Source organism: Oncorhynchus nerka, linkage group LG18 (genome assembly GCF_034236695.1).
Source record: "Oncorhynchus nerka isolate Pitt River linkage group LG18, Oner_Uvic_2.0, whole genome shotgun sequence".
Taxonomy (NCBI): Eukaryota; Metazoa; Chordata; class Actinopteri; order Salmoniformes; family Salmonidae; genus Oncorhynchus; species Oncorhynchus nerka.
The window spans coordinates 79,420,406-79,433,143 of NC_088413.1; the positions used below are offsets into that span (position 1 = coordinate 79,420,406).

General features: G+C 48.3%; 1 protein-coding gene across 1 annotated transcript in view; it reads left to right on the forward strand.

Annotated features, from left to right (window-relative positions):
- The first annotated feature begins 1,880 nt into the window (after nucleotides 1–1,880).
- The window catches only part of atl1 (atlastin GTPase 1), a 46,781-nt gene continuing 35,923 nt past the window's right edge, over nucleotides 1,881–12,738 (forward strand). The window contains exons 1-2 of the mRNA XM_065004375.1: nucleotides 1,881–1,987; nucleotides 8,873–9,123. Of these exons, the coding sequence (XP_064860447.1) occupies nucleotides 1,954–1,987; nucleotides 8,873–9,123 (285 nt within the window). The 5' untranslated portion in view covers nucleotides 1,881–1,953. The remainder of the gene's footprint in view (nucleotides 1,988–8,872; nucleotides 9,124–12,738) is intronic.

A 12,738-nucleotide genomic window follows, 5' to 3' on the forward strand; every position in this document is an offset into this window, starting at 1 on the left:
GGGATGGCAGGGTAGCCTAGTGGTTAGAGTGTAGAGGCGGCAGGGTAGCCTAGTGGTTAGAGCATTGGACTAGTTACCGGAAGGTTGAAAGTTCAAACCCCCGAGCTGACAAGGTACAAATCTGTCGTTCTGCCCACTGTACCTAGGCTGTCATTGAAAATAAGAATTTGTTCTAAACTGACTTGCCTAGTTAAATAAAGTTAAAATAAAAAAATGTAAAAGGTCTTTCTGTAATTGGTTGTATATATTGTCTGTTTGTATACTTCTTGTGTGTATTGTTTACTGTTTTCTTCTGCAATAATTAAAAAATATATATACATACACTACCGGTCAAAAGTTTTAGAACACCTACTCATTCAGTCCAACTCATCCAAACCATCTCAGTTGGGTTGAGGTCGGGTTATTGTGGAGGCCAGGTCATCTGATGCAGCACTCCATCACTCTCCTTGGTAAAATAGCCCTTACACAGCCTGGAGGTGTGTTGGGTCACTATCCTGTTGAAAAACAAATTATTGTCCCACTAAGCCCAAACCAGATGGGATGGCGTATCGCTGCAGGATGCTGTGGTATTCATGATGGTTATGTGTACCTTGAATTCTAAATAAATCCCAGATGGTGTCACCAGCAAAGCACCCCCACACCATGACACCTCCTCCTCCATGCTTCACGGTGAGAAATACACATGCAGAGATCATCCGTTCACCCACACAGCATCTCACAAGGAAACAGCGGTTGGAACCAAAAATCTCCAATTTGGACTCCAGACCAAAGGACAGATTTCCACTGGTCTAATGTTCATTGCTCGTGTTTCTTGACCCAAGCAAGTCTCTTCTTCTTATTGGTGTCCTTTAGTAGTGGTTTCTTTTCAGCAATTTGACCATGAAGGCCTGATTCACACAGTCTCCTCTGAACAGTTGATGTTGACATGTGTCTGTTACTTGAACTCTGAAGTATTTATTTGGCCTGCAATTTCTGAGGCTGGTAACTCTAATGAACGTATCCTCTGCAGCAGAGGTAACTCTGGGTCTTCCTTTCCTGTGGCGGTCCTCATGAGAGCCAGTTTCATCATAGCGCTTGGTGGTTTTTGCGACTGCACTTGAAGAAATGTTCAAAGTTCCTGAAATGTTCCGTATTGACTGATCTTCATGTCTTAAAGTAATGATGAACTGTCTTTTCTCTTTGTTTATTTCAGCTGTTCTTGCCATAATACGGACTTGGTCTTTTACCAAATAGGACTATCTTCTGTATACCACCCCTACCTTGTCACAACACAACCGATTGGCTCAAACGCATTAAAAAGGAAAGAAATTCCAAAAATGAACTTTTAAGAAGGCACACCTGTTAATTGAAATGCATTCCATGTGACTACCTCATGAAGCTGGTTGAGAGAATGCCAAGAGTGTGCAAAGCTGTCATCAAGGCAAAGGCTGACTATATCAAGAATCTCAAATATATTTTTTATATGTTTAACACTTTTTTGGTTACTACATGATTCCATATATGTTATTTCATAGTTTTGATGTCTTCACTATTATTCTACAATATAGAAAATAGTACAAATAAAGAAAAACCCTTGAATGAGTAGGTGTTCTAATACTTTTGACCGGTAGTGCATATATATATTGTTTTAAAAAATTGTTTTTTTTTAGTTAGCAGTATCTTTATAACGCCCCCCCCCCCCGCACCCCACACACACACACACACACACACACACACACACACACACACACACACACACACACACACACACACACACACACACACACGACAACCATTGAAACAGCACCTACTGGCGGCGGATACAGATACTGCACACCCAACTCCCGTCAGCTTCAGCATCCTCCCTTTTATGAGCCTTCTCCTCGGTGTCGGATTGAATAGGCTCATCCATTGCTCCGGTGTCTACATGACAGCCGTTTAGGATTGCACATACAGTCAACAGCAAGGAACACCATGGCGAGAAACCGTGAAGACAGAGACAGCTGGGGTGAGTGGTTCATAATTATGAAGACTACTAAATTGGTCATCTGCAGACCGCATATTGAGGGGTTCACTAGGCTACGGAGAGGCTCAGCAATGCCGCTGAAGGGATGTTTGTGTATGAATCATGATGTAGCAGTCGTTGCCATGGTTGCATGTTGTTGTCAGAACAAATCGTTATTATATATCTATTCAATTCTCAACCACAGCAGAAACGCTGGCCTGGACCAGACCCAACCAAGTCCCACTGATAAACGAATATAAACCCAAGCCAAGCGTCTACTATATTCACTCTACAGGCCAGTGCAGTGTCTGTCTAAGCATCCCGATCCACGCACCCTTTGGAATTATTCCGGCATAGAATAACGAAAGACAGCAGTACAAACACAACTCTAGAATGAACCAGTATTGGATAATGAAATACCTGTCAAGGCGATGCTACACGCGATAGTGGGTACGGGTGGACCTGAAGCAAACAGATATGACATCGTCCTTACGGTTACATTTCACTCACAGCCATCGACATGTATATCTTTGGTTTTTTATATTGATGTTTTTCTCATATCTGTTTGGTAAACACCAATTGTGCCACATCATTTGGGTATGTTATCACATAGTAAAAACGAGCTTGTTATAACCATCGTCATTACATTTACATTTACATTTAAGTCATTTAGCAGACGCTCTTATCCAGAGCGACTTACAAATTGGTGCATTCACCTTATGACCTCCAGTGGAACAGTAGTGCATCTAAATCTTTTCAGGGGGAGGGGGGGTGAGAGGGATTACTTTATCCTATCCTAGGTATTCCTTAAAGAGGTGGGGTTTCAGGTGTCTCCGGAAGGTGGTGATTGACTCCGCTGTCCTGGCGTCGTGAGGGAGTTTGTTCCACCATTGGGGGGCCAGAGCAGCGAACAGTTTTGACTGGGCTGAGCGGGAACTGTACTTCCTCAGTGGTAGGGAGGCGAGCAGGCCAGAGGTGGATGAACGCAGTGCCCTTGTTTGGGTGTAGGGCCTGATCAGAGCCTGGAGGTACTGAGGTGCCGTTCCCCTCACAGCTCCGTAGGCAAGCACCATGGTCTTGTAGCGGATGCGAGCTTCAACTGGAAGCCAGTGGAGGGAGCGGAGGAGCGGGGTGACGTGAGAGAACTTGGGAAGGTTGAACACCAGACGGGCTGCGGCGTTCTGGATGAGTTGTAGGGGTTTAATGGCACAGGCAGGGAGCCCAGCCAACAGCGAGTTGCAGTAATCCAGACGGGAGATGACAAGTGCCTGGATTAGGACCTGCGCCGCTTCCTGTGTGAGGCAGGGTCGTACTCTGCGGATGTTGTAGAGCATGAACCTACAGGAACGGGCCACCGCCTTGATGTTAGTTGAGAACGACAGGGTGTTGTCCAGGATCACGCCAAGGTTCTTAGCGCTCTGGGAGGAGGACACAATGGAGTTGTCAACCGTGATGGCGAGATCATGGAACGGGCAGTCCTTCCCCGGGAGGAAGAGCAGTTCCGTCTTGCCGAGGTTCAGCTTGAGGTGGTGATCCGTCATCCACACGGATATGTCTGCCAGACATGCAGAGATGCGATTCGCCACCTGGTCATCACTAAGAGCTGCCCAGGCATAATGTAGCATATTATGATAGCTAAGAAGACTGGGTTGGAAACCGTAGGGTGGTATGAAATGCTATTGCTTATTATCCGAGAGAACTGAGGAACCATGAACATGGACCGAGTTACATTTACCGTAGAGTAGACCTAGACTCTGGCTCGACTGATGTCTGAGGCTGCGCTGAAACATGAACATGGACCGAGTTACATTTACCGTAGAGTAGACCTAGACTCTGGCTCGACTGATGTCTGAAGCTGCGCTGAAACATGAACATGGACCGAGTTACATTTACCGTAGAGAAGACCTAGACTCTGGCTCGACTGATGTCTGAGGCTGCGCTGAAACATGAACATGGACCGAGTTACATTTACCGTAGAGTAGACCTAGACTCTGGCTCGACTGATGTCTGAAGCTGCGCTGAAACAAGAGGAACCATGAACATGGACCGAGTTACATTTACCGTAGAGTAGACCTAGACTCTGGCTCGACTGATGTCTGAGGCTGCGCTGAAACAAGAACATGGACCGAGTTACATTTACCGTAGAGAAGACCTAGACTCTGGCTCGACTGATGTCTGAGGCTGCGCTGAAACATGAACATGGACCGAGTTACATTTACCGTAGAGAAGACCTAGACTCTGGCTCGACTGATGTCTGAAGCTGCGCTGAAACAAAAGGAACAAGGAGCAGCTCGTCTGGAGGTTGGGTTTGGCACCTTGTTCCCTATGTAGCGCACTATGTAATGTAGTGCACTACTTTTGACCAGGGTCCATAGGGCTAGTATGTAATGTAGCGCACTACTTTTGACCAGGGTCCATAGGGCTAGTATGTAATGTAGTGCACTACTTTTGACCAGGGTCCATAGGGCTAGTATGTAATGTAGTGCACTACTTTTGACCAGGGTCCATAGGGCTAGTATGTAATGTAGTGCACTACTTTTTGACCAGGGTCCATAGGGCTATTATGTAATGTAGTGCACTACTTTTTGACCAGGGTCCATAGGGCTAGTATGTAATGTAGTGCGCTACTTTTGACCAGGGACAAGGGCCCAAATGACACCCTGTTTCCTATGTAGTGCACTACTTGTGAGCAGGGACCCTATTCCCTATGTAGTGCACTTCTTTTGACTGTGGATAAGGGCCCAAATGGCAACCCATTTCCCTGTGGGCCCTGGTGGAAAGTAATGGACTACATAGGGAATAGCTATTTGGGATTGTAGCATTGGGTTCCAGAGTGGCGCAGCGGTCTAAGACACTGCATCTCAGTGCTCGAGGCGTCACTACGGACCCTGGTTTGATTCCAGGCTGTATCACAGCGGTCTAAGGCACTGCATCTCAGTGCTCGAGGCGTCACTACAGACCCTGGTTTGATTCCAGGCTGTATCACAGCGGTCTAAGGCACTGCATCTCAGTGCTCGAGGCGTCACTACGGACCCTGGTTCGATTCCAGGCTGTATCACAGCGGTCTAAGGCACTGCATCTCAGTGCTCGAGGCGTCACTACGGACCCTGGTTTGATTCCAGGCTGTATCACAGCGGTCTAAGGCACTGCATCTCAGTGCTCGAGGCGTCACTACGGACCCTGGTTTGATTCCAGGCTGTATCACAGCGGTCTAAGACACTGCATCGCAGTGCTCGAGGCGTCACTACGGACCCTGGTTTGATTCCAGGCTGCATCACAGAGGTCTAAGACACTGCATCTCAGTGCTCGAGGCGTCACTACGGACCCTGGTTTGATTCCAGGCTGTATCACAACCGGCCGTGAGTCCCATAGGGCGCTGCTCCAGTTGGCCCAGGCGTCGTCCGGGTTAGGATTTGGTCTGGGGGAGGTCGTCATTGTAAAATAAGAATTTATTCTTAACTGACTTGACTAGCTAAATAAAGGTAAAATAAAATAAATTTAAAAAATAACATTTATGTGGAGAGAACAAGTTTGTCTGTTAATTTCAGACAGGCATTGTTGCTATGGCCTTTTGTCAGTGAGAATAAATACATGCCCCAGTCTAGTCCAGACCTGAGAAACATCGGAGGATAGGACTGTTTAAATTATTAGCTATATTCTGAACCCTTCATTCGTTTTAATGCTCCAAAACAGTCCCTTGCCACCTACAGTATTAGTCAGTTTTGGTTTAATGTGATTTGGGATCTGTCCCAAATTGCATCTTATTCCCTATGTAGTGCACTACCTGTGACCAGGGTCCAACAGGGCTAGTATGTAACATAGTGCACTTCATAGGGAATAGGGTGCCATTTGGGACACACTTTGCTATGTTTGTTATGTCATACAAATCTCTCATATCTTACGTCATCTGATCTTACAAATGCAGAATTAGAGCTTGGAGTGGTTGTGGTTGATGATATCCTTAGATTGTTGTCAGAGAGAGAGAGTTCTATCTATCATCACTTCTCTGTGTTAGCAGCCAGCTAACCTGTTCATGCTAACCCAAGACATTACTTTGAGGAAGGAACATGATGAAATATTGGCTATTGTCAACCACACACACCGATGGACAGCCACCAACACCGTACCGTGACTCTATGTCCCTCAGTCTTCTCCCTGTTAGTACACTAGACTAGCTAGGATTTTGCAGCCTACATAACCACCAGGCCTCTGGAGACTATGGAGAGGCAGGCAGATTGGAGACTGTGGAGAGGCAGGCAGATTGTGGAGAGGCAGGCAGATTGGAGACTGTGGAGAGGCAGGCAGACTGTGGAGAGGCAGGCAGATTGGAGACTGTGGAGAGGCAGGCAGACTGTGGAGAGGCAGGCAGATTGGAGACTGTGGAGAGGCAGGCAGATTGGAGACTGTGGAGAGACAGGCAGATTGGAGACTGTGGAGAGACAGGCAGATTGGAGACTGTGGAGAGGCAGGCAGATTGGAGACTGTGGAGAGGCAGGCAGATTGGAGACTGTGGAGAGGCAGGCAGATTGGAGACTGTGGAGAGACAGGCAGATTGGAGACTGTGGAGAGGCAGGCAGATTGGAGACTGTGGAGAGGCAGGCAGATTGGAGACTGTGGAGAGGCAGGCAGATTGGAGACTGTGGAGAAGCAGGCAGATTGGAGACTGTGGAGAGGCAGGCAGATTGGAGACTGTGGAGAGGCAGGCAGATTGGAGACTGTGGAGAGGCAGGCAGATTGGAGACTGTGGAGAGGAAGGCAGATTGTGGAGAAGCAGGCAGATTGGAGACTGTGGAGAGGCAGGCAGATTGTGGAGAAGCAGGCAGATTGGAGACTGTGGAGAGACAGGCAGATTGGAGACTGTGGAGAGGCAGGCAGATTGGAGACTGTGGAGAGGCAGGCAGATTGGAGACTGTGGAGAGGCAGGCAGATTGGAGACTGTGGAGAGGCAGGCAGATTGGAGACTGTGGAGAGGCAGGCAGATTGGAGACTGTGGAGAGGCAGGCAGATTGGAGACTGTGGAGAGACAGGCAGATTGGAGACTGTGGAGAGACAGGCAGATTGGAGACTGTGGAGAGGCAGGCAGATTGGAGACTGTGGAGAAGCAGGCAGATTGGAGACTGTGGAGAAGCAGGCAGATTGGAGACTGTGGAGAAGCAGGCAGATTGGAGACTGTGGAGAAGCGGGCCTCTAGAGACTATGAAGAGGCAGGCAGATTGGAGACTGTGGAGAAGCAGGTAGATTGGAGACTGTGGAGAAGCGGGCCTCTAGAGACTATGAAGAGGCAGGCAGATTGTAGGCAGACTGAGTCACTGCCTTCCCGGAAAGGAAAGCTTCTCTCTGTCTCTGTCTCTGTCTCTGTCTCTGTCTCTCTCTCTCTAAGTCCAAATGCACAAGGGTTACATCCCAAATAGCACTATATTCCCTCTGTAGTACACTACTTGTGACCAAGGCACATGGGGCTCTGGTCAAATGTAGTGTACGATGTAAGGAAGAGGGTGCCTTTTGGGAAACAAACTATATGGGCTGAGATGATATCGATGTGTTAACCACACCGGATAGACAGCTATTATGGTATTAACAAGCCTCTAACACGGCCTGTCATTACTAAAAGGGGTCATTTCCGTATTTTAATTACGTTCGCACACAGTATACTGTGAATGGTGTATTGTTTGGGTTGAGTTTCCTGCTGTAAATCAGTTAAAAATAAAATTAGACTGTATGTCTGTAAAGTACCAAATTGATCCATTTTGTACGCTTTTGATGGCTACCTCTTTGCAGCTTCTTCTTTCTCTGTTCATAGGATATAATGTGTTTCCCCATTTCCTCTATACCTCAGAGGAAGGCACCGGGTGCCTAATGTTGATTGGTCAATCGATAACTGGGGGTATTATAGAGTGTGCAGTTGTGTCAGAAATTGCATCCTTTTTCCTGCAGGTCACTATCAGGTTTTGAAGGTGAGACCTAGATGCAGTCTGTGTCAGAGTAACAATGTTTATTATGGCAACAGGGCAGGAAAACGACAGGTCAAGGCAGGTAGGGGTCGATAACTAGAGTAGTGGGGGAAAGGTTCAGGACGGCAGGCAGGCTCAGGGGCAGGCAGAGGGGTCAGGCAAGCGGGCTCAGAGACAGGACAGGCAGAGTGGTCAGGCAAGCGGGCTCAGAGACAGGACAGGCAGAGTGGTCAGGCAAGCCGGCTCAGAGACAGGACAGGCAGAGTGGTCAGGCAAGCGGGCTCAGAGACAGGACAGGCAAGGCCTCAAAACAATGAGGGCGAGGAAAAAGCGAGACTCGGGAACAGCAGGCGTTGAGACAAAAACCGCGGGTTGACTTGACAAACAAGAAGAACTGGCAACAGACAAACAGAGAACACAGGTATAAATACACAAGGGATACTGGGGAAGATGGGCGATACCTGGAGGGGGGTGGAGACAATCACAAAGACAGGTGAAGCAGATCAGGGTGTGACAGGGCACAACAGCTGACCAGAGCATCCTAAATGACACCACAGTCAGTCGGGCTCTGGTCAAGAGTTGTTCATTATACAGGGAATAGACAGCTGCACTTGGGAACGTTACAAACATAGGATGTGCAATATTCTTTCATTTTTACATTCCCTCCCCCATCATGTGACATCCCCCATCATGTGACATCCCCCATCATGTAACATCCCACATCATGTGACATCCCCCATCATGTAACATCCCACATCATGTGACATCCCCCATCATGTGACATCCCCCATCATGTGACATCCCACATCATGTGACATCCCACATCATGTAACATCCCACATCATGTGACATCCCCCATCATGTGACATCCCCCATCATGTGACATCCCCCATCATGTGACATCCCACATCATGTGACATCCCACATCATGTGACAGGGTCCTTCACAGACAAAGCCACCTACGACTGGAGCTCGGAGGAGGAGGAGCCTGATGGAAGTGCGCGGCCCATCCAGGTGCTGGTTGTCAAGGACGACCACACCTTCGAGTTGGACGAGGCGGCGCTGAGCCGCATCCTATTGGCCGAAGAGGTCCAGAACAGGGAAGTAGTGGCCATATCTGTGGCTGGGGCGTTCCGCAAGGGCAAGTCATTCCTCATGGACTTCATGCTGCGTTACATGTACAGCCAGGTGAGTTCAAAGGTCATGCTTGTGTAAATGATGGGGATTGGTAACCTCACTCCAGGTTGAAATGTCTCCACCCATGCCGCCAAATGATCAAATCAAATCAAAGTTTATTTGTCACGTGCGCTGAATACAACAGCTGTAGACCTTACAGTGAAATGCTTACTTACAGGCTCTAACCAATAGTGCAAAAAAATATATTAGGTGAACAATAGGTAGGTAAAGAAATAAAACAACAGTAAAAAGACAGGCTATATACAGTAGAGAGGCTATATACAGTAGAGAGGCTATATACAGTAGAGGCTATATACAGTAGAGGCTATATACAGTAAAGAGGCTATATACAGTAGAGGGTCTATATACAGTAGCGAGGCTATATACAGTAGAGGCTATATACAGTAGAGAGCCTATATACAGTAGAGGGTCTATATACAGTAGAGAGGCTATATACAGTAGAGAGGCTACATACAGACACCGGTTAGTCAGGCTGATTGAGGTAGTATGTACATGTAGATATGGTTAAGGTAACTATGCATATATGATGAACAGAGAGTAGCAGTAGCGTAAAAGAGGGGTTGGCGGGTGGTGGGACACAATGCAGATAGCCCGGTTAGCCAATGTGCGGGAGCACTGGTTGGTCGGCCCAATTGAGGTAGTATGTACATGAATGTTTCGTTAAAGTGACTATGCATATATGATAAACGGAGAGTAGAAGGCAGCTGTTTGGGTGGTGCAGCTGGCTTAAACGTTTGGGAGGGTCACATGTATTTGTGAGATAGTGGTTCTCAGCTCCAGACCCAGTGCTGGAGATACAGGAAGTGTTATTGTTCAGAGAACACAGTGATGTCATGACTGGCATGGGTTCGTGTCCCTTTGATCCAGCAGTCATACTTGGCTTTTGGGACTGGCATGGGTTCGTGTCCCTTTGACCCAGCAGTCATACTTGGCTTTTGGGACTGGCATGGGTTCATGTCGCTTTGATCCAGCAGTCATACTTGGCTTTTGGGACTGGCATGGGTTCGTGTCCCTTTGATCCAGCAGTCATACTTGGCTTTTGGGACTGGCATGGGTTCGTGTCCCTTTGACCCAGCAGTCATACTTGGCTTTTGGGACTGGCATGGGTTCGTGTCCCTTTGATCCAGCAGTCATACTTGGCTTTTGGGACTGGCATGGGTTCGTGTCCCTTTGATCCAGCAGTCATACTTGGCTTTTGGGACTGTCATGGGTTCGTGTCCCTTTGATCCAGCAGTCATACTTGGCTTTTGGGACTGTCATGGGTTCGTGTCCCTTTGATCCAGCAGTCATACTTGGCTTTTGGGACTGTCATGGGTTCGTGTCCCTTTGATCCAGCAGTCATACTTGGCTTTTGGGACTGGCATGGGTTCGTGTCCCTTTGATCCAGCAGTCATACTTGGCTTTTGGGACTGGCATGGGTTCGTGTCCCTTTGATCCAGCAGTCATACTTGGCTTTTGGGACTGGCATGGGTTTGTGTCCCTTTGATCCAGCAGTCATACTTGGCTTTTGGGACTGGCATGGGTTCGTGTCCCTTTGATCCAGCAGTCATACTTGGCTTTTGGGACTGGCATGGGTTCGTGTCCCTTTGATCCAGCAGTCATACTTGGCTTTTGGGACTGGCATGGGTTCGAGTCCCTTTGATCCAGCAGTCATACTTGGCTTTTGGGACTGGCATGGGTTCGTGTCCCTTTGATCCAGCAGTCATACTTGGCTTTTGGGACTGGCATGGGTTCGAGTCCCTTTGATCCAGCAGTCATACTTGGCTTTTGGGACTGTCATGGGTTCGTGTCCCTTTGATCCAGCAGTCATACTTGGCTTTTGGGACTGTCATGGGTTCGTGTCCCTTTGATCCAGCAGTCATACTTGGCTTTTGGGACTGGCATGGGTTCGTGTCCCTTTGATCCAGCAGTCATACTTGGCTTTTGGGACTGGCATGGGTTCATGTCCCTTTGATCCAGCAGTCATACTTGGCTTTTGGGACTGGCATGGGTTCGTGTCCCTTTGATCCAGCAGTCATACTTGGCTTTTGGGACTGGCATGGGTTCGTGTCCCTTTGATCCAGCAGTCATACTTGGCTTTTGGGACTGGCATGGGTTCGAGTCCCTTTGATCCAGCAGTCATACTTGGCTTTTGGGACTGGCATGGGTTCGTGTCCCTTTGATCCAGCAGTCATACTTGGCTTTTGGGACTGGCATGGGTTCGAGTCCCTTTGATCCAGCAGTCATACTTGGCTTTTGGGACTGGCATGGGTTCGTGTCCCTTTGATCCAGCAGTCATACTTGGCTTTTGGGACTGGCATGGGTTCGAGTCCCTTTGATCCAGCAGTCATACTTGGCTTTTGGGACTGGCATGGGTTCGTGTCCCTTTGATCCAGCAGTCATACTTGGCTTTTGGGACTGGCATGGGTTCGAGTCCCTTTGATCCAGCAGTCATACTTGGCTTTTGGGACTGGCATGGGTTCATGTCCCTTTGATCCAGCAGTCATACTTGGCTTTTGGGACTGGCATGGGTTCGTGTCCCTTTGATCCAGCAGTCATACTTGGCTTTTGGGACTGGCATGGGTTCGAGTCCCTTTGATCCAGCAGTCATACTTGGCTTTTGGGACTGGCATGGGTTCGTGTCCCTTTGATCCAGCAGTCATACTTGGCTTTTGGGACTGGCATGGGTTCGTGTCCCTTTGATCCAGCAGTCATACTTGGCTTTTGGGACTGGCATGGGTTCGTGTCCCTTTGATCCAGCAGTCATACTTGGCTTTTGGGACTGGCATGGGTTCGTGTCCCTTTGATCCAGCAGTCATACTTGGCTTTTGGGACTGGCATGGGTTCGTGTCCCTTTGATCCAGCAGTCATACTTGGCTTTTGGGACTGGCATGGGTTCGAGTCCCTTTGATCCAGCAGTCATACTTGGCTTTTGGGACTGGCATGGGTTCGAGTCCCTTTGATCCAGCAGTCATACTTGGCTTTTGGGACTGGCATGGGTTCGTGTCCCTTTGATCCAGCAGTCATACTTGGCTTTTGGGACTGGCATGGGTTCGTGTCCCTTTGATCCAGCAGTCATACTTGGCTTTTGGGACTGGCATGGGTTCGTGTCCCTTTGATCCAGCAGTCATACTTGGCTTTTGGGACTGGCATGGGTTCGTGTCCCTTTGATCCAACAGTCATACTTGGCTTTTGGGACTGGCATGGGTTCGTGTCCCTTTGATCCAGCAGTCATACTTGGCTTTTGGGACTGGCATGGGTTCGTGTCCCTTTGATCCAGCAGTCATACTTGGCTTTTGGGACTGGCATGGGTTCGTGTCCCTTTGATCCAACAGTCATACTTGGCTTTTGGGACTGGCATGGGTTCGTGTCCCTTTGATCCAGCAGTCATACTTGGCTTTTGGGACTGGCATGGGTTCGAGTCCCTTTGACCTGGTTAGGACCCAACTCTCAGCATGACAGCGTCATGCTGTAAACTTTCCATCGGTGTCCTGGCAGTGACATAATGTGATGATTAAGATTATCGGATGATGTGTGATTTAGGTTAGGGAGTATTGGTGCGTTCCCAGATGCATTTAACTGTGCTCTCTTTCCCTGCATTTTGTCTCTGAATTCACTCATCTGCGT